Source organism: Papilio machaon, chromosome 22 (genome assembly GCF_912999745.1).
Source record: "Papilio machaon chromosome 22, ilPapMach1.1, whole genome shotgun sequence".
Lineage (NCBI taxonomy): Eukaryota > Metazoa > Arthropoda > Insecta > Lepidoptera > Papilionidae > Papilio > Papilio machaon.
Genome location: NC_060007.1, coordinates 2,617,353 through 2,645,140, shown reverse-complemented (window position 1 = coordinate 2,645,140; position 27,788 = coordinate 2,617,353). Strand labels below are relative to the sequence as shown.

The following is a 27,788-nucleotide window of genomic DNA, read 5'->3' as shown; positions in this document are numbered from 1 at the left end:
CCTGAACCTGGCTTCACAGCGGCAGTGGGATGAGCCACTCTGCATGAAGACCCGAAACCAATTGTTAGAGTCTTCAGAAAACGAAGCGGAGCGGTCTCGTCTTTTGGCCAGCTGTGAACCTGAATCAGGATACTGGTTAAATGCCATTCCATCGTTTAGCGTAGGTACCCTTTTGGAGAGGACTACATTTAGTTTGGCGGTGAGCTTACGGCTAGGGGCCCGGACGAACGAAGCCCATCGCTGTCGTTGTGGGGTAGACGTGGATCCTCTAGGTCATCATGGTTTAGCATGTCGTCGCAGTGCAGGACGCATTCCGCGTCATGCCGCCTTAAATGACGTCATCCGTCGCGCCCTTGCCTCTTCCGGGGTGCCAGCAGTGCTCGAACCTAATGGCATCGCCCGGGACGATGGCAAGAGGCCAGATGGTATGACGCTCATCCCTTGGAAAAACGGGCGGTCACTAGTGTGGGATGCCACATGCGTGGACACTGTTGCCCCATCCCATGTGAGAGCGACCGCTCGCAAAGCCGGTGCAGCTGCGGCGACAGCCGAAACCAATAAAAGGCGTAAATATGCAGCTTTGGGAGAGCCGTATATATTTGTGCCTTTTGCCGTGGAGACCTTGGGGCCTTGGGGTGCGGAAGCCCGTCAGCTCTTCAAGGAGATTTCCGTACGCCTTATCGACGTCTCAGGGGATCCAAGGGCTGGCGCGCATTTCGGACAAAGGTTGAGCCTGGCCATTCAACGGGGAAATGCCGCCAGTCTCTTGGGCACCTTACCCTGCGAGCGCAGCGATTTGGGGTCGATTTTTTACATAATCTAGTTTTATTTTTAGTGTAGTATAAGTATATAGTTTAGTTTAGTAGTTTTAACATATTATTTATAGTTTTTACATAATAATGTTATGTAATTTATATTAAATAATTAATGGTTAAGTAAGATATTATGTTTCAACTTTATATCTCACTTTAACAATAATTACATATGTTATTTTCTGTCTCAATGGTCTTTAAAATTAATCATATTAAGTCAATAATGACATTGACATTTTATAATATATTTTGTACGGTTAGCTGTTTAAATATGCATATATTAGAAACTTGTATAGGCCTTTGCTTTCAAAAATACGTATAAACGTATTCGTTAATACCATGTATAAATCGTCGGAAGCATACGAACGAATACATGCAAACGTTACAAAAGTTAGAAACTTTGTAAATGTATACATTTTTATGAAGAAGAAGAAAAGAAGTACAAATGGTAAAGACTCTTGTATTTTTTGTACACAACAAAAAAGTAAACTTAATATCTAGCTCTCGTATAATCTTTACATATTTCTACTAATGCTTTAAAAAATAAAGATAACAGCATATTTTTATACATGGGTTTTGCCAGTGAAAACCCACACTAACGTGTTCTATGAACCTGTTCCATTCTAGATGTTTATATGTAGTAACTTGTTGCTAGTAAAGTTTTATAGTCATAATATCCGACGCGTCGATGAGTTAACTTGCTAGATAACTGCGAAATTGTTACGTAACAGCTCGGTCAATGTCTCAACGGTACACAGTGAATCTAGTTCAATGAAACTTATTACGATGTGTTTAAATGCTTTCAGGAACTATATATTATTAAAAATAAGTTTTGTTTTTGGAGTTCGTTAAGTGTTTGAGTCACCAAAAAAAAGTCAAAGTCGAATATAACCTTTAATATAGCAATGAAGTCCTTCATAAAAATTAATACCTTCTTCTCATCATCATCCTCTGGGAAAACTCAGTTTTGTTTTTACAATTGCCTCCTTCGCCTTTCATCATGATAATTAGTAATAACCTTCCAAACTGTATACGGATACTTACTTCCTCTTGTTAAACATGTTAACGTGAAACCATACCCGGATATTTTATCGGAAATAATTTTTATTAAATATATTCTTCATGTCAATCAATGTATCAACAAAGTGAAGTCGAATCTTTCGTATTTTCTTTAAATTTAAAAGGCCTCTGTTGTTTTCCCTCTTCTATTAAATATACCTTAAGAATGAAATTCATTCTAGATGAATAAAAAAGAAATCCTTTATGATTCATTGTAATGTGTGTTGAAGAATTGCAAAATATTTTTAAAATATACATTAATAATGATACGTTTGACATTACGTGACACTGATCGAACTGCGCGCGAGTCGATCGCTATAACAGTAGTGATGTAACCATATTCCCTTTTTCGATATCGATAAATTCGAAGCGTTATATAAGTTAATCGCTTGATTTATAAGACGAAAGTCAACATCAACATAAGACGCTCGTAACCCAGTGGGATAGGCGGAGACGACGGACATCCATTTGTTCCAATCCTTAACTGTTCGCACAACAAATCACGTCATAGTTATTCAAAAGCGTTCACTATAAGCAATTATAGTATTGGTTTAAGCGTCCAACTTGTACGTTGTACTCCGTTTAGTACAAACAAGGCTGCGGTACATCTTGAAACTTGTTCGGATGTTTAGAGTTGCAGTTTCCGCGTGGGGCTCGCGAGCCGGCTCCGCAGCTTTGCTGTTTGTTTTAGTTTCGGTAACGACTTGCCTCGCATTACACAAGTTTAGCTTAGAATACGATTGAATTCCATGATAGATTTGAATCTTTGAACGCTTTAGTACATACGAGTATATTTATGACGATGTATCACTTAGTTTTGTAATTGATTTCATTTTGATAAATGAATCAATTATTTTTACACATTACATTAAGAAATTTCTTTCTCAATGTATTTAAAAACCTGTTTAAATATATAATAAACCTCTGTGACAATATTTTAAGTCGACAATTAACTAAGAGTAGATTGTGTAGAAATCTTATTCTTCAATTTTGATTAAAAAGTACACAGTAGTTGTGTAAAAATTGTAATGAAACATTTCGACATGTTTCAACTTTTTGTTATTGTTTCGTTTCGCTCAGATCACAGCGCGGATGGGCGTTGCTTAATTTATTAATCATCTTAGTTTCCCAGACTAAAGCAATAAAGTTAGTTAATCATACTTGTTCTATTTGTTATTTTCATTTCATCTATTGCAAAAGCTGATTACTACAGAGAAGTACGATATTTATGTTTATCAAGTTTAATATTATTGTAACGAAGTTCCTTATCGCGCGTTGTGAAAGGGGGCTAGACGGAAAAAATTCTTACGAAAAGTTGTCACGACACTCTTTGCTATAGTAAGTATGTTAACGACGAATGAGCGCTACTTCACCATGGCAACGACGTGACAATATATAACGAAAATTCATAGAAATAAAATGTACTTCTTGTGAAGACTTAATTTTTTATTCATAGAATAAACATTGGTTCCTTCACTAATTAATCGAAAGGAACTTCGTTCCATCCGGGTGTCCCTTGACACCTCTCAAGTTTTTATGTTTTTTCACTATGGGATTCGACTGCAGTGACGCCTACTGATGTCTCTGTTTTCACAAAGAGAATTTAAGGTTAACTATATGTGTCAATACAAGTGTCACTACAATTAAAACTCACAGTCAAACCGTTAAATTCGAACTCAGTAACTGTTGGAAAACAATTAAATTTTACTGCTTGAAATGGCACTAAACAATCGTTGCAACGGTTCTGCTATCCCGTTACTCACACTTCAATAACAGATCTACACTCCCCGTTATTGGCTCACTTTAACGCTCCAGTTTTTCCCCCATAAGGAATACAGTGTACATTGCCTCCTGTTTTTATAATACACGTGAGCGTATTTTAATTTACCCACGACCCGTACGCGATTACGCTCTTTGCTAGTTGCAATAATACGATGTCTAAGTCAGAGACGAAAGCGATTATACTTCTAACAAATAATTTAATTTTCTTATGCTAATTGCTGTTCAGTTACACTTCGAATTGCAAATTTAAAGAACTTCAAAGACCTTTAGTGAAATTAGTATAAATTTTGATGACGTCATCATAATAAAATTTGGAAATCAGTTGACCTTTATACGTAATGGTATTACTCCTTTGTGTTTTTCTTTAATATTAAATAATCTCAATTGAATTACATGCGTGGAATGTAAATTGTAATTTGTTGTTATAAGCAAACTTTTCATTAAATCGAAATTATTAGTAAACCGTGCAAGCTATAGTTAAAATGCGTCTATTAAATCGCTTTAAGTTTATTCCTTAAACACAACTTATCTTTAAATACTTGCGTAGATTCAACATTAAGATCTTAGAGATCCGAGTATTAAACTGGTACAAACTATAGTCCGAAACTGACCTGATGTAATCACATTGTTTAAGATTGGATCATTTTTTCCAAACGCTATTGCGTGGCATGTCGCAAACATTTTGCATACACCTTCAATAGCAATGAAAGACCTCAGAATTAGTTTCCTTATACTTAAAATGGACTTCAAGGGGAACTGCTGAAGTATTGCTGCATCTATAAATCTATACCGACCATGGACATGACAAGATGTCCATCTGACAATTTATTGTAACACAAAACTGATAAGAAAGAACACTAGTTGTTTAAACAATATTAGCTTATATTAGCTTTATGCCTGGTTTACATTTTTCCAGAACATTAAGACAGTAGTGCTCAAAATCAGTGCTGGTATAAAAGTGACATAATGTAAACACTAACTGGCACCAGTAAGCCATAACAATCCATGCCAAGCTAGCTCTACAGACCTACTGTACTGGAAAATGTAAACCAGGCTTTATTATAATTTCCGCCACGCTATTAATTTCCATGGCTTATGATAGATAACTGACATTAATAGCAAGTAAATATTGTCATACGTATTTGTCCACCATGTGTCTTTCTCAAACAGGCTACAATTGCGTAGTCCCATTGGAATAAAATATACGAGAAGTTATGTACCATCTCTGTCTACTTTACTACCGTTTCTGTTGACCTCTTACAGTCTTTCTTTTATTCATAGCTCTTTAACCATTTGAATAACAATTTCAACTCGAGAATATTGTTTCAAGAATTCAGATCGCGTTTAAATACATGCGAGGAATTTCCTTCAACATTGACTTATTTGACCAGGTCGTTACGAGTTATAGTTGATGTTGAAGTAAATTAAATAATTCAAAAGTGAGTGGCAACGGTTGTAACGCCTGCCTTTATATGGACCAAGTGGGCGACGTGATGAATAAATATGCTAAGTATATTAATTTGCTCTGCCAAAATATTCACAAAAATCAAATATAATCTGTGACAATTTTATGGTTTTACGTAGTTGCTGCATTAAAATATGGTTTTCCTTCCATGCATTCTAATGCGCATGTATTACGTTGACAAAAGACAACGACGAATGTGTCTTGTTACTAAAGGTTGAGAAGTTTGGATAGCGTCAGAATTATTGATTAATGTTCCTCCTTTTATTAACAAATTAGCAGATCTGATGACAGCATCATTAACAACGTAGATGGAAGACTAAAAATGAATTATAATTTGGACAAAAAACTCAAAGGAGAAATATGAATTTTATTGCAATATTTGAATTTACATAAAATAGGTAGTTTTCAAGCCTTGTAGACCAAAATTGACCAACTTCAAAATGCAAATCCACATTTGGACATAGTTTTGTATGTGTGTGCGTTGAATATATTGCCAAATCAAGTGACAAACGACACCTGTAGTTGAATTCAATTCACCTTTCATATGACCATGTGTTTTATGAGCCTTATTAGAACTAAACTCATGAAAGACCTGAAGAATAATAGATATTAATCAGGCAAAGAGAAATTACAACACAGCAGGGTAATAGAATTACTTCCATTAAACGGAACCGTATTCATTGTAGTAATATTTCTCTTAGCCAATGGTTTGTTGAAGTGATGTATCTAGTTTTAACATTTTTCTATCATTATTACTTACTATGATTATGTTGTAGACAATTATCCTAAAGTTTTTACAAGTTTTGGTTGCAATAGCATAAGCCGGCGTGGAACTAGATCGATTTCATCGCGTCCTTTCACTGCGCATTGCCTAATATTAAACTGAAGGCTTTCAATACCTTATAAATTTAACTAATCAGTAAGTTTTCACAGTTAATAAGAAATTTTTACCCTTTCTTTCTTAGAGCCTGCGTTTTATCTAATGAGTGAGATTTCTCCAACCCTTTCTATACTATCCTCACTGTAGTTACATCGTCTAATCTCATTTAATCGTAAAAAAAATACTGGCACTATCTGTTTTTGGAACGAAGTTCCTTATCGCGCGTTGTGAAAGGGGGCTAGACGGAAAAAATTCTTACGAAAAGTTGTCACGACACTTTTTGCTATAGTAAGTATGTTAACGACGAATGAGCGCTACTTCACCATGGCAACGACGTGACAATATATAACGAAAATTCATAGAAATAAAATGTACTTCTTGTGAAGACTTAAGTTTTTTATTCATAGAATAAACATTGGTTCCTTCACTAATTAATAGAAAGGAACTTCGTTTCATCCGGGTGTCCCAACACACCTCTCAAGTTTTTTTTCTTAAACATATAGTTGAATTAGGAATGTTACTTTCATTTCTTGGAAGCTTGTAAGTTTTCATGATGAAACAAATAAAATTCTCTTGTCTTGTGCGTTGGTAAATGTGTATACAATTACGGACACCAACGCACCTGCGCTATGGAGCTAACAAAGCCAGATCGTAACCGAGAAAGTAGTCTACGGAAGTGTAACGAAGGTCGTCAGCTTGTTAAATGTTTGCTAATAAAATATTATCGCTCGGTAAAAAAAAACATCGATTGCCAAAACCTAGTTGCTTATTAGATGAAATGTGTGAATAAACAACCGAGGTTATACGTGACTTCCTATAATAGTACTTGTATCACATCATGTTTCATATGATATAAAAAATATTATTTTTAGTGTAAATTACTAGTACGAATTTAGATAACCTATAGATAAACATCAATAAGCAACTAAAATATATAGTTTAGTTGTAGATTTTAGCTTTTCAATTCAATACGTTATAGAAAATGCTTTTTAAGTCCTATCTTATACATAAAAGTATCTTCAAGTATATTAAAATTACATTTATAATGAATACAGACAAGAAAAATATAGACAAGATGAATAGATTCGTACAGGTCAAGGTAATTAAAACTCATTAAAACAATTATACTAACAAGCTTCTAAGACGACCAATTATAAGGTAAGGAATAAATGATATTAACTATCTTATAAAATTACATACAGCGTTATTAAGGAAAACTAAAGAATTAATAATCATAATGATTTATTATTATTTGTTCATATAACAAAGAACAGATATGAATTATCTGTAAATAACTTAATGATTACTCTTTTAAATGTATTAAACCAAATGGAATCTATAATTGCACATGAACATATACGTAAAATTATAAAAGGAACAGTTCATATCACAAGCGTTGATACACTAATATAATAAAGGCAACGTTTTGATGGATGGATGTTTGTTAGAAGGTATCTCCGAAACTGAAGGGATCGGAACGGATTACGGAACATGGTCTGGAAGACCACATAGGCTACTTACTAAGTTTTTTATATTTCCGCGCGAACGGAGTCGCGGGCGACAGATAGTACTACGTATAATTTCTTAAAATATTACATCAACAATACATAGGTACATACACGTACAGAGTATCAGTTCCAGAACTTTTTAAGCAAGTAACTTTCTTAACTTGACAGGTCCAATTTAGTATTTTGTTTTATTTAAATAACGAGCGAATTGAATGATAATTATGTGTATATTGAGATCCTGGTAAGTTTTACGCAAAAGCCTCGGTGTCAATGTTCGGAACGATGAAAGAAAAGAGTTTTTACTCGCTGCTTAAAATAGTGCTCTCGTCTTCTTAGATTAATAATGCTCACTTACTAATATTTTTAGCATGAACAAGGCTAAATAAATAATAGCACATTTGAACTTTTGTTCTCATAATATGTCCGCAATCAGTCGAGGTCTAATATCACTATTTCTCCATGCAGTTGCCATTTTGCAACGCGTTTAGTCGGAGGTATGTACGTGAAACATAAAGAGTCGGAATACTTGCCTAGGGATGCCACATACTAAGATTTTATTTTAACATTCCAATCTATTGAATTCGAGTGTAGTTACTCTTGTATTAATACATATTGTTTGTCTTTGTTTTCTCAAAGATAAAAAAAAGATGACAATATTTATTAATAGAACTGTCATGTGAAGTATAATTTTTCTTGCACTGTTTATCTATGTTTTTTTTTTCATTGTTATTGTTATTTACTGTTATTATAAAATATGTTATCGTATAAACTATTATGTAGAGTATAGTGTCAAATTGGTTGTATACTGTAAGGATGCTATGCAGTTGTTTTTAAATAAATAAATTTTAAGGTAAGTCTGTCCAAGTTTTATTCTATCAACTAGCTATCGCCCACAACTCTGTCCACGCGGAATTAAAATAAAACTTAATAAGTAGCCTGCGTTCTTCCTGACTATGTTCTACATCTATGCCAAATTTCATCAAGATTCGGTGAGCCGTTCCGAAGACACATTCTAACATCCATTTCGCATTCATACTCGTAATATTTGTAAGATGACTACAAACGAATCTTATTTGCTATTTACAACCTAGGATAGTCGTACAAAAAGAAGGAGGTTATGTGTACTACTAGTACACATAACCTCCTTCTTTTTGAAGTCGACTAAAAATGTCGATACAAAAGTAATTTTGAAATGTTTGTTTGTTTCAATTGTTAAGAAACATTGATATACATCAGAAACAGTATGTTTAATTAGTTACTTAAGTGATGACTGTTAGTTTAATTAACCTTACTAACCATTGACTCTGAGTACATTTAGAATAAAAGAATATAAAGTACAAACATGTGACAACCCTGTGCTGTGCACAAAATCAGAGAGCCTGCTTCACGTCTTAAGTCTTGAGGAGCAAGGTCCGCAACTTGACTACTTACTTTTTTTTTACTTAATGTTGAATTATTCGAGGTCAACGGTTTTTACATTGTAAGTTATTTGTCTTTCGCAATATTATTACTATTGTACTTCTGTATGTTTCAAACCAGTTGTAATACAACGACCTTGCCATAGTTTGATCTGTTTGAGTACTTGTCTTAAAAACCTTAGTTCCTGGGTTCAATTGCACATTATTTTATTCTTAGCGGGAAATGTAATATATTGTAAAAGTAATATGGTTGACTATTTAATTACACTTACAAATAAACGCAAAAGTCAATGCATGTTAACTTAGATGTGTCAGTCTTTATTACTTTAATTATTCGCGCCTTGACAGATAGCAATTAACTAAACATAAATCAACTCTTCCACTTAATAAGAGTTCACAGAAATCACGCTAAGTGTTAATTGAACATTATGCTCCATTCAATTTACTATTGCCTTATATTTCATCTGGTTTCAACGAATGGTTAGTATTCGTTGTGTGTTACAAAATTGTTTCTTTCGTCAGAACAGTAAAAAAAGACAAAGGCAATTAAAATTAGCAAGTTTCTTTTTTATATGAACAGATAAGATCGCTTCATAATTTCGAGTGTTAAGATTTAAAAAGAAGCTATTAATTTGTACTTTAATCTTAGATGAAATAGAATTCGTGCAGAGCTGCGTTTCATGTATTAAAAAAAATCAGTCAGTCTTTGGGTTAACGATCAACCTAAGATTATACTGCAAATGCCAAGCCGCTCTGTAATTTTATCTCATAGACGCATGCGCATAGAAAAGGTCGTCTTTGTTTCATAATACTTACATACAAAAACTTATCATTGACTACATTAATGTATAAATTATTTATTACAAACACTACATACATTTTTGTACCTAAAAAAATTGTTTTGTATTTAATTTAAAGACTCAATAATCAATGATTGATCCAAGACATAAATCAAAGCCTGAGAACCAAATGTAGAATGTATACTAACTAAAAAATCACATCTCAATATAAAATATTACCGTGGGTTTCTGAGACAAAAATCTCTCTTTAAAACATATTGCTATCTCTGTTTTGTCAAAGATAATGACTGCGACGACGATATGTTTTATACAGAGATTTTGGTCTCAGAAACCAACAGTTAGTTGATGTACATTCTATTCTCTATTCAAAAAAATCAAGATCATTGTTACTGTTCATGACACAGATGCTAACACCTTGACATTATGGTAATGCGCGACAGCTCGTATAATACAAAACGTTCCAATCGATTCTCTATGGTCAGACGTTGCTCACCGGTTGTTTATGGTCATTAAAATATTTATAACGTTGTGTAATATTACCCGTCTTTGTTATGCATTCTGTTTTCTTAAAAGAAACGCTATAGTTTACGAAGTTATGAAGTTGAAAACTAAAGAAGTGTAAAGAAATGTTTCTATACACTTACGTCCGTAGCATGAAGGGGTAAGCAGAGATTTTTAAATATTTTGAACGATCATATAACTCTTCTCTTACTTACTATAGTGCGACAAGCTTATCTGGTCCGGTGAGAGAGACACTACTATCGCAGTTTCATCTGTCACAAAATATATAGAACCAACTTAGGCACAAAAAATGTAATAAAAGAAAAAATACAAGACAGCTACAGTAAGACAAGGATCTTGTGACACTTTTTTGACTTAAATGTACAAATTCTTTTTATTTACAGCATAAAGGTGGGTATAGATTAGAGCATTTACTTGTAACAAAACAACGAGCCGCTCTATGATATGTTGTTGTGTATCACCCTTTCACGAACCAGACGTGCTTTGCAAACTATGCTTTTACCTGTATCATATCATTTGTTAAAACGTTACATTACATAGAAATGCTTGAGAAAATGCTCTAGTGTATATTCACCTTAAGACCTTAGAATACTATATGTGCATAAAAGACTTAGACAAGATTAAAAGTTAAAGACAACATGTAACGTAGAGGCTTCTTTAGTATCAAATAGCATATAAATATATCAAAACGAAACATAAGATGATATAAAACGGCTCTCATTGGTCCTAAATTAACTGATTATTACAAGGTATCAATATTATAGTGAAGGAAAGTGCAATTTTATGTTTTTGCGTTCTTGTTCATACTGTTTTAAGCATAGTGTGGGTTTACAACATCGATATGACCATCAAATGAAATTTATAATCAATATTATAATCTATAATAAATAAAAAAACGAATTAAAAAATTAGCCACAATTTTTTATTTAGAAAAAACATGATTTAACTCAAATACAGTTTTTTATTTGTTTTGTAACTTCAAAACATTCTTACCTATACATGTTTTTTGTGTGGACAAGAGGAAAATTTATAAAACATGCATTATAATAGTTGTTTTTCTTAATTAATAAAATTAGAAAAAAACAGTTTGTGATTAATTTTTATTGAAAGTCATCGTTACGTTGTTTCAATGCCAAGTGTAAGCAATTATATGCATAATTAAAGTTACATTACTTAGGGAATTATAATCGGTATTAACGCACCATACATAATCGTCAATGTATATTAAATTAATCGATTTAACCGATAACTTTTTGTTATTTACTATACACGGATACTCTAGTTCGCATGAATATTATTCAAGTCATTCAACAAAATGAACCGGTTTAAGTTAGTTTATCATTCGGAACAACTGGTAAAAATTATATATGAAATCGATTGGAGCGCTAGAATTGCCTATAGATAAAAAATGTATACCTCAGTATAGCGTGGCGACCCGTCGCCACGGCAAGCGTCGCCACGCCAACAGTTCGGTTTACAAGTGAGCCTATAGATGTTTCACATCAAAAAACTTTTAACTACATCTCGTGATCTCGTCTAAAGATCACTTTACAAATCAACTTGCGATAATACAAACGAATACCACAAGTAACATCAGGAACAGTAACATCAGAATATATTATTCCTATCCTTAACTCTAATAATAAATATACTTAAGTCCAATCAACACATTACTCCGGCAATATCCTTATTTCTAACCTATTTAACTATTGCACAAGTTAAACAAAATAATATTGTACAATCGTCTTCAATCATTCTAATGTGGCGTTTGAAATAATACTGTAAGATTTATTACAATTCAAAATACCATAGTCAATCCATTAGTTATTCGAATATCTGTTCTAGTTTTGTCTACACTTTAACCAAAGCCAGTAAGCTTTATTTCGTAATAGTATTATGCACAGTAAATCAACCTAATAAAACTTAAAAACAAGTTTACAAAACAAACACGTCAAATCTAATTCAATTGACACAATATATATAAATTTACTATCTTGCTAATATTATAAATGCGAAAATTTAGATGGATGTTTGTTAAAAGGTATCTCCACACCGGCTTAACAGATCTCGGAGAAATTAGGCGTAGATGTGGAAGAACACATACGCTACTGATTAAGTTATTTTTTTAACTCTGCTCGGCATAAGCTAGGTAATTATAAAATGAAAAAAATAACTCAAAATAGTTTAGGATCCTTATTCTTTTCTTAAATAAAAATTTTACTGATTTTTCTGTTCCTACTTTTCGCTATAAGACGATTTATAATATACACAGGTGGGCACAGTTAATCGAAAAGTTAACTTCGTTAATCGTTAATTCGTTAATTAAAAAATTAACTTCGTTAATCGTTAAAGCGTTAAATTTTCGAAAATTTAACGCAAGTTAAAGTTAATCGTTAACAGTTAACCATAACAAAATTAAACATACTAATTTCACACTTACTGTGGCGACACTTGTTTAAAATTGTAGTAATTTGACTATACATTCTATAACACATTAGTATTAGAGACAAGTATGAATGCATTATAGTATATTTCATTACGAGTGCGGAAAGCCTGTCATTGCAAAGAGTTCCGACAAATGTCTACCCGAGCCGAGGTGCCGCAGCCGAAGGTGAGGGTTGACAGTTGGAACAAATTGTAATGACAGTTTCGCACGTGTACTAAACAACTATTTTTAATACAGTTGCGAAAAAATGAAGCAATTTAATAAAATAATAAAAACACAATAAACTCAACTAACTAAAATGTTTGAAAAATGGCGCCAACCGTAAAAGAATACAGAGATTTTTTTGTTTTATTCACCCATTCTGGGTAGGCAAAGGGAACTATGCCCAAACGGCCAAGTCTTCAGTAGATTATTTTTATTGATATGAAATGAAAATTAAATTTAATGAGAAGAAATAAAATGATACCTAACCTAATTCATCGAATCAAATCATTAAATCTGATATTGCAACAAATTAGGAGCTTCTTTTTAGAAACATTTGCATGAATCATAAAAACTTCAATCATTTTTTTTTTTTTTGTAAAAACTTCGTGGTTGGTTTTTTTCTTTTTAATAGACATTATTTTGACAGTTGGGAAAGAGAACGCACGAGTTTGGAAAAGCTAAAGAAAAAGCACGAGTAAATAAGTGTTTTAATACAGTTGCTCAAAAAGTGGCGTATTGCAGGGACGAAGAGCGTTCGGAATGTGGGCTATTACAAACTCCTGCTTTTATATACTCGTAATGAAATATACTATTTCGAACCTTCTTTTGATTTTGTACTGTTGGTCACATCTTTCCCGGACGCTCTGATCATCATCAGCATCACACTTGCACGTGAACTTCACATATATCAATTATGAATTCGTGCGTTCACCATTCGAGTCGCCGACAGTCGCCCAACATAGCTGAACTTACGAGAGTGGCGTGGCACGTAATTTAAACATAATGGCAGCACGTCTCCAAGTTTCTAATTTAACGATTAATGGACTTTTATTAACGGAAGTTGAGTTTAACGGAAGTTAACAAAAGCGTTAACACTTTTTGAAGTTAACTTAAAAATTAATCCGTTAAGCAAAATGTTAACTTCGTTAATTAACGATTAACGAGTTAATGCCCAGCTCTGATAATATAAGTAAAAAAATATGGTTACAATTGTTGTTATAGGAAGAGTGCATGGGAATGCAATAAAAGACACGTTTGTAAGATGACATTTGACTCAAATAGATAACACGGTCCGATTAGTATTTAGTTCGTAACGCACCACGTTCTAATGACCTGATACACTCATACACAAACAGCACAATAACTCTATATCAATAATTCACTACGTAATATTGACGATCGTTGTTAATTCTTGAATGGACGACTCGAACTTTCTGCTTACATATGAACAAGTTTTTACTGAATGGAAAATGACAGAACTGTCATATGCACAGTGTTTTAATATTGAAAACAGATAAAGAGAAATACTATTAATTTTTAACTTTCTAAATTCATAAGATATGAGGAATTAAAGACAAAATTTTATTATTAACCTACTATTTTGCTAATTGCAATGATAAATAATAAGCTTTAGCAAAATAAGTATATTAGTACAACTTTATGGAAACTTATTTCCAAATCCTGTTGTTATGTAACAATGACCTAAGTCATGTGACTTAGGTCATAATAGGATACAAACGATCAAGTCGCGGCCAGTGACCCGCAAGAACAGTTACGAACTGCTGTAAGACTGCCAACAAAAGGAACTGGGCATCCGCAGGACGTTAGCTGCTGTATGAATAAATAAACTATCAACCTTTATCCCGATTAGGATAGACGAACAAGGAAACAAAGACTGTTCCAAATCAAATTCTAAGCGTTGTAAACAAACGTCAATAACGAAAATCATAGTCTATTTACTAGAATGAGATGGCCGCCTCCAAGAAAAAGACCGTCCGTTCCGAAAAGAACCGTCTTTGAACTTTGTTATGACTGCCGTATTTTCCTAGTGAGACTGATAACGACAAAATTAATATGTACAAAGCGACCTCAAGTTCGTCTATTCACTAGTACTAATTGGCTACAACTTTAAACGATTATTGTTAATAAAATAACTGTCACGTCCGATAAATCTAGAGTGGTCATCTGAGATTACGAGTTCCTATTTTATGAAATCCTGGTACAGCTTTCACACACCATTTATATAAATAAATCTAGGCGTAAATGCTTGTCGATTATGCATTTCTCATCGCTATAAGTTTATCTTGATCACGTGTGTTTAAAGTATACTCCATGTCCTAGGACACGATTCCAATGTCCCATTGTTTCCGTTAACAATCATCGAACCGCACGATTCGTAGCTCGGGGTCCACAAATCAAAACAATATCGAGTTACCTCCTTCGACGATATTCGCTGTGTTGTTATCATTTTTAGCTTACTTTAACATTCTCGTTATCTAACACTTGTTTATAAACATTGAGAAACTTGTAATCTCGGGTTGCCTCAATCGTGGGAACGCGACGTTTTAACTGTGAACTAGTGTTGTGTCTACGCGCTTTGAATCTAAGATTCATAAATATTAATATAGTATAGCAATCTATTCTATATATGCTGGATTTTGTTCTGGAAATTACTTTTTTGTGACTATTCTGATATAAAATATATCTAGGTCTAGGGGGAGGGCACTGCCCAGTCCTTGGGCCGCCAAGATACTTGATAAGAAATATACACTCACAGATTCATACGATTTCCTAATCTTGCTATTACGTATTACTGTCACTTAAAATCGTAGTGTTCTATTTATTAATCACATTTAACCATAAAACAAGTTAATCTATGCATGTCTAATATATTTACCTAAACATCCCGCGTGGGTAGTTATCCATTCCGGGTACAATTGTGTCGTGACAAGGCGCGGCATATGACCAAATCATGACATTTGCTATGGTCTATTGTGTGTCAGAATTCCTTAAACACTATCTAGACTAATCCTATAGGAATCCACGGTAGCTATATATTATACCAAAGCAAATGAAGCGCTATATAGTAAGTAAGTATTAGGTTAAACTATATTTTTAACTGTACTGTCAGTTATACTGTACATTTCTCAGTTTTTCCTAGTTGTAACCTTCAGTTGTAACTGTACAGTAATACTGTATAGTTATAACTATTCAGTTGAAACTGAAAATGGCTAATGTTGACATAATGTCAGAGCTGAAAGTAGGTAATGTCTTGTGACATTACTGTACACTCTATAATCTGTCCACCATGACTATTTATTGAAAGTAGTATTAGGTAGTATTTATGTCAGCATTCTATGAAAGTGCAGTTCTGAACATGATAGGACAATTCGAAGTTCATGGAAATGTGCCACACAAGTGACTAATTTATTTTCTACTAATTGTAAACTTGCCTGAATCTACGTACGTTACATAAAACTATTACACCGCATTGCACATGAAAGGAGAAAATAACAATTACTACCACCCTAAATCGTTAAATGCTTACATAATACATCCCTTAGCGTTAAAATAGGCTAATGATTAGGGGTACGATATTTCCTATCACAAGGTCGAGGGTCGATTCCCGTCTATTGTAAACCATACCCTATCACAAGCCTAGATTAGTAGGAATGGAACAAATAATACTATTATAAAAGATTTCTGGCTAAAGAAATAATAAGGGTTGAATATAGTAACCAAAAAACGTATCTTAGTGCAGCAGTATATTTCTTTATTACGTAAAATATAGTGTTTATGTCCTACAGGTTTCATTGATAAAATTAAATTTCTTTAAAGCGTATGCAAGTCGTTAAATAAATAACTTTTTTAATCGAACATTTTATAGTGTTCTATTTAAATAGACGTTAAAAAAACTTTAAAATTGTGACAATAAAGCGAAGTAGGCAACATCTTGTATAATGACCTGATAATTCTCTGAGGTGTAAAGTAAACAAAACAAAAAATCGAACCTGTTCTACTCTCGTTTGTTCCACTTTACGATGACTTCGCAACATCTATGAGCCACGACCGCAGTCAGACGACGACCGATAATACCTTTGGCTTAGGCATTTGCATATATGTTTGTATTGTCCTTATGCATTGATATAAGATAAATACATATATTATTTATATCGAATGTGTTTTTGTGATAAAATGTTAAGTCCTGTTCAACAATAATAAAAAGTATAAACTATACTTAAGTTTTCTCATAAGTAAAGAAAACTGTATGTTTTCCAAGAAAACTTGTCAATAACGTGCTGTATTTTTTTTTAAGTTTTATAATAAAGTACGTACTAATAACTTATGAACCACAAGTAGATAAATTCGTTTGATACAAAATAATGGTTAGTTCATTGTCGTTCTAAGCTTAGAGACATTCACCTACAATTTAGCATTAACAGGAAATAAACGTGAGTCAAGCGGACGCACACAGTCTTACAAGATTTTTATAATCTAAATTTAGTTAACGTATTAGATCATTTGTAGCCATAACGTATAAAACATCTTTTTTTTGTATTTAACCTCCAAATGTTTTAAACATCAATAAAGTAATTAAACTCATTAAAATTAAATTAAAATTAAATTAAAAAATAAAAATTTATTTTCATTACAATAATGACAACAGCTTTTTCATGTATTTTTAAACGTGTATTTGTTCTCAATCGTATCACCCGCATTTCTGTCTTATTACCGGCATTATCTAAACACAAAGTACTGACACAAATCGCACGGCAACAGTCTAATCACGTGACTGTATTGAGTAATTATAATTCACAACCAGACCTCATCAAGCCGACTTTATTCACTGATCATTCTATATTCTAATACTATTTACTAATATTGTAAAGGAAGAATTTGTTTACCTAACAAACGCATTACCGAAAATACCTATTTTTTTTCTCGCAATGTTTGAAATGTCGGAGTTATTATAATTTCTTTATTAACAACTAATATTTGTAATTACTTATAAATATTGTGATAAAATAGTATTAGCTATGATTTCTAAATAAAGGATATGGAAATATCTATATATAGCGAATGGATAAACAAATACAAAGTTAAAATCATATCGTTGCAGTTGAAAGAACTTGCTATGTTTTGCAAAAGAATACAAGAAAGAAAGTGCTACCATAGCCTTTAATACAATGAAGTAGCCTTTTTCCTATCATACAAATGATTCTTCAAGATGTATTTAGTAAATGAACTCAATGGTCCTTCTCAATTTCGATTAATCTGATTATCATTGTAGGTTCTAAATTAAAAAACATACCATTATAGTAGAAACTTTTTTTTTAATAAATTGCGACTAATTTTCAAAGTATTTTACAAGTCTATGAATATTTTAAATTTTATTAATTTTTTTTTTGTTTGTGAAATAATTTAAAATAAAAAAAAAACTTTTTAAAAACAAGCTTTCAATATGTTTCTGTTTGTTAAAATAATATTAAAAAGAGAAATTGATTCAAGATGATTTAAAGGAGTCCGAACTCAAAGAGGTTGTGTCATTTCATTGCGAAGTTTTCCTTTCAGCTCCTGATGGATCAGATCAGCGCCATATTAAAGTGTCGCCCGATTTACATATGCTCATATCCAGCTCAATCAGATTTAATTTGCAAGATTTGATTATAAACATCGAGATAGGTGAAACTAAATAAGCTTGAAATATAAAACTAAATATGCATTTTTCCATCCCAAGACATATTATATGTCAAGTATCAACAAATGGTACTTAGCAAAAGACACGAAACACGGTTGATGTCCGAAATTAATTTTTCATGCTTTAATATTATAATTAGTGGAAGAAACAAACTGATAATGAACACTAATTTGGTCTACTAAGATCAATAGGGCTTCGTCAATATTATTTAAAGTAATAAATATAATTTAAGCAAGAAAACAAAAGCATAATCTATGTATTTTGCATTACATCAATTTATTGTACTTTAAAACCACGAAAACACGACGATTTTAAAACACCTAGTACAAAAAAAAACAAAGTGGTGATTTGTGTTCGGGCACGATTATGATTATTTTTATCCTCTTTGAAGTCACCATGTTTACTTGGGATCCAATTAAGAGTTAAACGCTAATGCGTGAAATCCGGCGAGCCTTTTGTACAGTCAGACACATAAGTTAATAAGAAATTATTATTACTATAAAAATTAAAATGTGTTCTTTCAGATCTCTTTTAACCACTTAATATTTTAAAAAATCATACAAATTTTATTGATACATTTGAATATCATTTTAGTATTGTTAACAAGATCACTAAACGAGGAAATTATTATTTTTACACGGTTATAGCAACTTTTTCCTTTTCGTTGAAATTATCGAAACATACTATAAAACAGCCTACCTATATCACACATATGTTTTACTGAATTACTCTAATTATAAGTTACCCCATTTTCCTATTAAACACGAATTTAATATAAACATGTTTTTGCACACAGTACATTTGATGTGCAGGAGTTGCGTGTCATTCCGTGTTCTATAAATACAGCTCACCCGTCTTAAGTAATGAAGCGCTATGCCTTACTGCCACACTGCACAGCCATCCCATATTAATACTTTAGCCTTTTTTATTAAAACAAGTTTCATCCGTAACTCCATTGTTGAAGAAACATCACAAAAATAATACTTCAGTGGCTAAGCACGAATATTTGTGACAATCGCCATCGTATCATCGACAAATTTTTTATTAAAATTTGTGCCATCGGACGAAGCAAAAAAAAAACAGCACCAAAAAATTCATACTAATTTTGACATAATTGACGATGACGATGCTTGTCGCAAATATACGTACTAGGCTCACTGTAATAGTTCATGCTTCTTTTTAAATCTAAGGCTAAAATACATCGGATCCTTTAAAAGAAATTGTACAATTCTGGCAGAGTTTCTGTCTATTGCAAACGGTTAGACAATCTTGATTGATCGATCAATACGTGCGAGGTAATACCACAGCTTAAAAATTAGATAACTTTTTATCATGAATAAATGGAAGTCACAAATAGAAGCCAAATAACTAATCTTGGCCTAAATCATTTTCATTTGACATACGAATCTCTTAGCTTTTGCCTGACTTGATTGTTTGCAGTTTATCATTCAAGAATTATTTCTGGTAACTTACTAATGGGTCGTTGCAACATTTCAATCTCGAGAGCAAATTCAAGTGCACTCCAAATCCAAACGAGTCCATATTAATTACTGTGTATTAAAGTTTTAATCGCTTATAGTAGACGGTTGGCATTTGTTTTGTATAAGCAGAAATAATTACCAATCTGTTTTCAATGGTATTGCTTAGCAATCGGCGATTGGACATCAAATTCATAGTTTAAGAAGTTTGAGACAAGGTAGCGTAAAGGATAGCATAAAATATAATTAATTAATACGGAACTGACAAAGATGTATGAAACAAAATAATTCAATATGTGAGTTGTAGACCGCAAATCATATTTTTCACTAAAAAAAAACCGTATAAAAAGGGTAGATAGTTGGTCAAAAGTAAAGAAACATGTACAACTGAAAAATTAAATTCGCATCTCACTTACGATTGAACCATTGTGTGTTGCAATTAAAAGTTTTCGATCTAAATGGACCATGAGTGTCAAATATCATTTAACAGAAACGGGGAAAATATTTAGGAAATGATTCCTGGTTTACATTATGCCAGTACAGCAGGACAGTAGCACGCATAATCAGTGCTGGCATACATTTACATCGCCAGGAAGGGGGGGGGGGAGCTGCTATCCAATTCTACTGGCATGATAAAAATCAGGCATTATTCCTAACTGTACTGGTTTCAAATTAAATATTTGTAATAACCATATCCAAACGATACCCGCCGTATCGTGTTCGAATGACGCCGCGTAAATTACACTCAAATGCAATTTGTTGAAGACAATTGGTATAATTCAGTTGTAACGAGTATCCAGGCCAAGGATCAATCTTCTTATACCCTTACGTAATTGATTACCTTTTGAAGCTAACAACTTGTTTTGTATTCAAGATCAGAATTAACTATTTAAGAATGATTTAAAAATGTGTTTTAATGTGATGAGATAAGGTCTATGGTCGATGACCTCCGACAAGAAAAAAAATTCCATTCTACATTCACATTTTTTATTCATGGCCATAAATTTAGAATTTTGCATAAAAAATCATCTGTACGTACATCTAATTAAAATATTTATTCGAATTAAGCTGTGACAACTCTTATGACCAGCCAATTAAGCCAAAACACAAGACAGTAAAACAGCCGTCTTCTATAAGCCTTGAAGTAAAACTCAGCTATTCAAAATAATAAAATTACTTTTAATTATATGAGTAATGGAATATGAAATGTATATGTCACGGTCAGTGTGAATAATTAGGCATTAATGGCTTTGACGGTAACATGAACATAAAGTAGTGTATTCTGCTCACTTTTAGCCTGCCATCTGTTGTCAAAATATTGAGCATATGGCAAAATTTCTGAATATCATTAGCCTACAATTTTATCAAAAAGATTAGAATTTTTATAAAGAACTTTATAACATATGTAAACACACTATATAAAATGACGTCATTTGTTATTGTTACATAAGAAATGGGTAAGTAGGTTTGCCCGAAATGGTCGATAAATTTTATCTTACATGTATAAACCTTTGGTCCATGACAGATCACTCTATTAAGTTCGGTCATTCGTGAAAAGACATGCGCCGCATAATTGTTATATAACTGGTATTCAGTTCACCAATCAACTGTTAAATAATGCTATAACATTTGTAAAGAAAGTAAATAACCGTGGATTTCTGAGACCAAAATCTCATATTGTCATCTCTAGCAATATCTTTGACAAAACAGAGATAACAATATGTTTTAAACGGAAATTTTGTTCTCAGAAACCTAGGGTGCCGTTGTTTTTATAAAAGAAACGATACCTAAAGCAAACCTGTAAAAACAAATTGTAATACAAAGATAACTATTAATCGTGTTTACCAATTCCGAAATAAACATCAAATAATTTTTTCACAAAAAATTATTTATAGCTGAATGGAAGTAGTAATTGCAATCGTGCTTTTGATAAAACACGTAGCGCCATCTAGTTATGAAAAGGTTAATGTACATGTGCGTTAAATGTTATCGGTAATTTTGACGGTACTCGTATATGTCAGGATGGCCGAGCGGTCTAAGGCGCCAGACTCAAGGTTACCTTGCTTGTTGTTAACAGGTTTGATGTGCGTTCTGGTCCTCTCTGAGGGCGTGGGTTCGAATCCCACTTCTGACAAAACTTTTTGAAAACAAAATTAACTTTTGTTTTTGTTTAAAAATTCTTAAGTTGATTTTTTGTTTGTTTGACTAAACAAATTATTTGAAATTGTTTTTTTTTTATTAACTACGCAAATACATCATGTTTTTTCGATGTTACAAACACTCCAATTTTATTAATACGTTTATGTATTTAGATAACTATACTATGTTAATATTTTGGGTGAAAAAAAAAATTCATAGAATAAATTTACATTCCTATGTGGAGTCCTCGGTAGTATAGTGGTAAGTATCCCCGCCTGTCACGCGGGAGACCGGGGTTCGATTCCCCGCCGGGGAGACTTTTTTGATCATATTTTCTTAACATGTGAATATCACTTTTAAAATGCCAATTAAGAATTAATGTTATAATTTTTTTTCATTGTTCCAGGCCGGTAGCGTCGGTGTGATGGTGCGTGAGGCCACAGTGCTGCTGCTGGCGGTAGCACTGTGCCGCGCCGCCACCACACTCGACTCCGAGCTGGGCGTCGGGAAGGCCATCAACATATTCATGAGGTGAGCAAACAGAAGAGTACATTATCACTCCGAGTGAAATACATCTCTAGATGATAGACCGCACCCGCGTATCAATTAATGGTTACTTAAACTGCCTTACCGTGGATTTCACGCTAAGGGTCTCACTCAATAACCACTTCTTGACTCTAAGTACGGCAGTGACTAAAGATTATCAAAAATAATGTGATTGTCTGAATTAATGGGTATACGTCACTATGTGATAAACCATCTGAACATCAGATAATCTATAAATTTAGACAACCTAGATTTTTTTTCATCGAATAAACTGGCGTTTGACTACAATTCAATCTGATGTTAAGTGGTGAGGTAGAGAGGCGATAAAAATCCTCCAGCACGAAAAGGACGCTAATAAAAGTCGACTCTACTCTATCCACAGGTATGGATACCTCAGCATCTGCATGCGCGTCGTGCCACGTAATGACACCGATGGCTGGGTGTTCCGGGAGCCTACGGTTAGCGTGTTTAGAGATGTGGAGCGTTTCACCCTCGCGCCCGCTCCTCGTCAGCCGAAAACATTGTTCGATGGCGACTTCCACATGGAGTTCTGCGATAACTTGAAGCAGCTCTTACAGGCGTATTTTAGAGATTTTAGTTTTGAAAGGTAAGATATAAACATTGTCTTATCTGAAGAATTTCAAGTCAGATTTGAAATAGATCAGGGAATGGGGAAAGGAATTACGTCACAAATGAAAGTAGAATTGTCATGTCAGTGTCTTATTTGACCAGATATTAAGTATATTTACTTGTGCCAAATAATTTTATGAATTAAAATTACAACTTTAAGATGTGTATCTGTCAAAAGTCTGAATTATTTTGAACAATTTGTGACCTGCGACTATCTGTAACTTCAGGTTGGAGCGACCGTGGCGGGCTTTCACTGCGGGCTGGCCCACTGACATCATGGCCCGGAACTTAGGCATCAACTCTTCATTCATCACCGGAGATCATTGTTACGTACTCGTCAGGGTATCCAGGTAACATTTTTATTACAAAAATTAAACTCTCAAATATTTTTAATAGTTAAAGCACTTTTTCCAAAAGTTAATACTCCCTATAATCCTATCTGATGGCAAAGCAATATCTTAGTATGGCTATTTTAAACAATATACTACCGCTTAAGCTTGGTTACTGAGCGTGTCTTTACACGTTTAGAAACCAATTTCCAGTAAATTGATAGTAAAAGAGTATTATATACTTCTTTTAGATTCGATGTATTCCATTTTCAGGTTCCGTGAGACAGCAAAACTAAGCGAGTTACCATCGACAATTGGCGTGGAGGACGTTGTTTACGACGCGATTCAGGAGTCCCCTATAGGCGATACCGTGTCCATCGCAGACTTCATCAGGAAGTACGGCTCGCATTACATCGCATCTTACATCACTGGTAACTCTTTGTATCAGGTAAGAAAATGTGTTATTATTTTAATACCAAATTATAAAAAACCTTAATATCCGACAACACTATATAACTAAACGACCCAAACCTAAAACGGCTAAAAGATGATTCCTGAATTCGGAAATTTTATTAAGATGGGCCCTATCAACTTTGGGGTCCACTACTTTAGAAAATTTCAAGACGTAAAATGCTTTAAGACGAACATTCAATAGATCCCTATTACCTAGGACATCTGACCACGGCAGTCGTGCAGTATCGCGTAGTTCCGTCAAGCTGCTAAGATAACTTTATTGGACAAATATTATATAAAAATTTTGCTAAAAGGGACTCATCGACACGTTTAAAGAAACACGTTTGAATCATCAGGAAAATAATATTTTACTTCTTACAACGTGCTTTGTCACGTGGAACGGCTCGAAACGTGATATTGAATGGAACAGAAACGCACTGAGTTTTCTAAACAATCCGATAAAGTTGATTATTTAAAAGTTCTTTTTCTATGTTTTATTCAGAATCAATCATTTATTAATATTAACCGGTGGCACGTTCTTAAACAAAAAAATATAACGTAATATATGTACGCGTACAAATAATGTACCATACAATTGCTCTTCAACGAACATAAACAAAGAATAGCCAATCGTTTCCTAACAAAGTTGTTGGATAGCTCATGTCTAATGAAACCCCTAACCTCTACTAAGGCTAGATAGAGGTTGAGGACTTCCGTAGACTGTAAATATGCAATGTATGTTTATTTTATATTTATATGAACTTGTTTAGGTTTTTGTGTTCTCTCGCGGAGTGTACTCGAGGATAAAGGAGCGCGTCAAGTCGCAAGGTGTCAAAGACATACCGTCCAGTGAGATGAACAACTTCTTCTCACCCTTCTTTGCCGAGCACGTGGGCGCGGTCAAGGTTTGGATCGAACTGTCACGTGGCCTGCTTCAACAGTTGTTTTTATTAACTGCCATTATTTTGGAATTTACCGAGTTTTCATTGATGGTAAAAAATAAGTCATTCAAATTGTTGTTGATTGTCCTAAAGGTTTTCAAATTGAATATTTTTTTTTACAATTTTAAAGGCTTTATTATTAAGTAATTTATTTAAGCAGTTGAATCGCATTAGAAGCAGGCCACATAATATCGAATCATTCAGAACGCATGTCAATCTGTTTCAAAGGCATGTCATAATTGCATCAAACATATCGTCGCATTGCATCCTTTTTTTTCTACTTCTTACCATGGATTCATAATTTCAAGCATGTGCATTACGAATCATCTATAAATCATCTGCAGTTAAAACTCTATTTATAAAATCTTTAATTAAGACTAAAGATCAATAATCAATATTTAAAAAAAAAGGTTTTCATCAAGATATTTCTTTAATAACAATTGAATTGTTATTCAAAAATTGCATAATATATTGAATTTAATATATTTTATCTCTACTAGAAAGATTATACAGTAATAGATTAATTAAAAACAATTTAATAACTTCCAGTCGAACCAATTTTCCCGATGCAATATAAAAAAATGATATAACATAAAGTAGTAAACATTTAATTTACTAGAGGAATTTATTTCGATCCAAATTTTGATCACGCAATAAAAAAACAGAGTACATTCCCGCGCAGGCCAATTTAAAAAAACTTAATGTAAAAATGTGAAAATTGTGTCTGCTCTCACCTCCAGGTATTTGTATTCTCTAGAACCGCATACTCCATGATCAAAGAAAGATTAAAAAGCAAAGGAGTTGCTGATATTACTGCCAAGGAATTAGAGGGATACTTCTCGCCATGGCATGCTAAACATATCGGCCAAATAAAGGTAACAAGTACATATTAAAATGTCAAAGTGACACGGACATGATAGTTCCCGCCAATTTTTATTTAACGCATGGTTGTTTGAAAATCTTATAATCATTATTTTTCATTTTCATGGTCATTATTCATCGTCATTTCATATTTTCTGTCTCCTCTTATTACTGGCGCTAACACATTACCTCAATATAATTTATATTTACAGTAATATAGGTCCATTAGCAAATTTCTTTATAAAATATCTATCCCACATTTCTTACAGTTCTAAAAAATATTTATTCCTTTCTTTTTTTTAAGATAATATTTAAAAAATTAGATAAGATAGTAATTTTCAATACCAAATTTGGTATATTTTACAGTCGTCGTAATTGTTTAAAACTATTTCGGTACCTCTTTCTTTAAATTGCAAAATAATTGTTACAATTTTGGTCCTATATTACATTAATAAGTGCATTTATAAACTCCTTTTATTTCAACAGGTGGCGAGTGGTAACAAAACAGTTGAAAGTTGGGCTATGAAGCGTCTTCGAGTCCACTACTACATATTCTCATACCCCAGTTTGTTGAAACTGCACGGGGAGCCAACATTGTTAAGAAATCTTGACACCCTCCTAGGGAACGAAGCACTATTACAATTAGAATTAAAGACATTATCACCAGCTTTTAAAGACGTGAAGAAGAAACAGTGGTTTGAAGAAGTGATAGATAATTATTTAAAACTATGGGAAAGCAACATGTGATACACGATCATATTATTAATAGTTTAATAACCTTTTTGCGAGTCCAAAAATGTTTGTACTATATTTTTTTAAGAAAAATTTTATTTTTCTATCGAAAGTTAAATGAATTTTAGATATATTTATTGAATAAAACGACAATTTGATTATTTACTAACATATAAAATTAAATATGTATCAATGATAATAAAATTACCAGTTTGTAAAATGTTCTTGTAATATTCGACCGATGTTAGTTTATTCACGATTATAATTTCATAAATATGTGAGCCATAAATTTAATTTAATTAATTCATGATTGTATACCATTATCGAAATAACCAATTGTATTTATTTAATATTGTTTTATTTAATAATTATGAATGTTTTAAAATAATTGTGTCAATTTTTAGTATTGTGAATGTTTCTTAATGAAATCATAATTACATCAAATAGTTAAAGACACTTACTTTTATGCTGCGTTTGAACTTTAAACCTGCATGGCATAATTTTTGTATTGATGAGAAAAATATCTGTTTTCAAATCGGATCGGATCTTATCGGATTATTTAGGTTGTTTTAAGCGTAGCGATGAAAAAAAAGCAAGACCTTTTCTATTTACCAGTTAGGTTACAAGTGTTGAAGTTTTTTTTTTTAATTATAGTAGTGCAAAAATGTGATCGTCCCTATATTTAAGATGAACAGTGAAATATCTACTTATTGTTTAGTTTTAGATAAAAGCTTTGTAAATAATAAATCGGTGCCTTATTGTGACCACTTATAATTAAAATTAATAAATACCTATCATGTATACAACATGAAATAATAAACTTTATGAACATCCGATTTTGCATATTTTTGTTAAATAGCGAAATTTTTCTATCTCGGCCTAATATTAAAAATTAAATTATATCGTCATTCTCAAACAATTATCAGACCTTTATAACTGATTGACTAAATAATTAATATAACGGAAATAAAAATAGCTGATTTAACGACGACCTTCGCCCATTTTTTTCTCTTTTTCGACATCCACTCCAAAACTTTTTCCTTCACCCCTACGAAGCGTTATCAATTAGCTATCATTTCAATTCAATAGTAGACTTGAACTAACATATTCATTATTTTCCGATTAAAATTAATATTGTACAACTTATAATTCGAGCTAAAATAACATAAGACCTCAGCAAAATGACGTCAGCAGCGCGGTGTACAGTGCACCAAAAAGTTTAGCTATGAAATAATCTAAGTCCAAGAATTAAGTGTTTTTAAACATGCTGATGAATGAATCTCATTATTAATTGAAAAAGACAA

The 27,788-nt window shown here is 32.7% G+C and overlaps 1 protein-coding gene and 2 non-coding genes across 5 annotated transcripts in view; all 3 read left to right on the top strand.

The window, feature by feature from the left end:
• Positions 1-26,538, top strand: part of LOC106712553 (torso-like protein) — a 37,426-nt gene extending 10,888 nt beyond the window's left edge. The window contains exons 2-7 of one of the 3 annotated variants that reach the window (XM_014505152.2): positions 22,399-22,523; positions 22,921-23,145; positions 23,396-23,518; positions 23,771-23,945; positions 24,721-24,855; positions 26,239-26,538. In XM_014505152.2, the coding sequence (XP_014360638.2) occupies positions 22,417-22,523; positions 22,921-23,145; positions 23,396-23,518; positions 23,771-23,945; positions 24,721-24,855; positions 26,239-26,499 (1,026 nt within the window). In that variant the 5' untranslated portion in view covers positions 22,399-22,416 and the 3' untranslated portion in view covers positions 26,500-26,538. Of the gene's footprint in view, positions 1-22,394; positions 22,524-22,920; positions 23,146-23,395; positions 23,519-23,770; positions 23,946-24,720; positions 24,856-25,631; positions 25,767-26,238 lie in introns of those variants that run through there. The other 2 variants (XM_045683487.1, XM_045683486.1) reach the window with 2 other exon arrangements.
• Positions 21,870-21,987, top strand: Trnal-caa. The gene is made up of 2 exons: positions 21,870-21,907; positions 21,943-21,987. It is a non-coding gene; the product is annotated as a tRNA-Leu (tRNA).
• Trnad-guc lies at positions 22,237-22,308 on the top strand. The gene has a single exon. It is a non-coding gene; the product is annotated as a tRNA-Asp (tRNA).
• Positions 26,539-27,788: the final 1,250 nt, after the last annotated feature.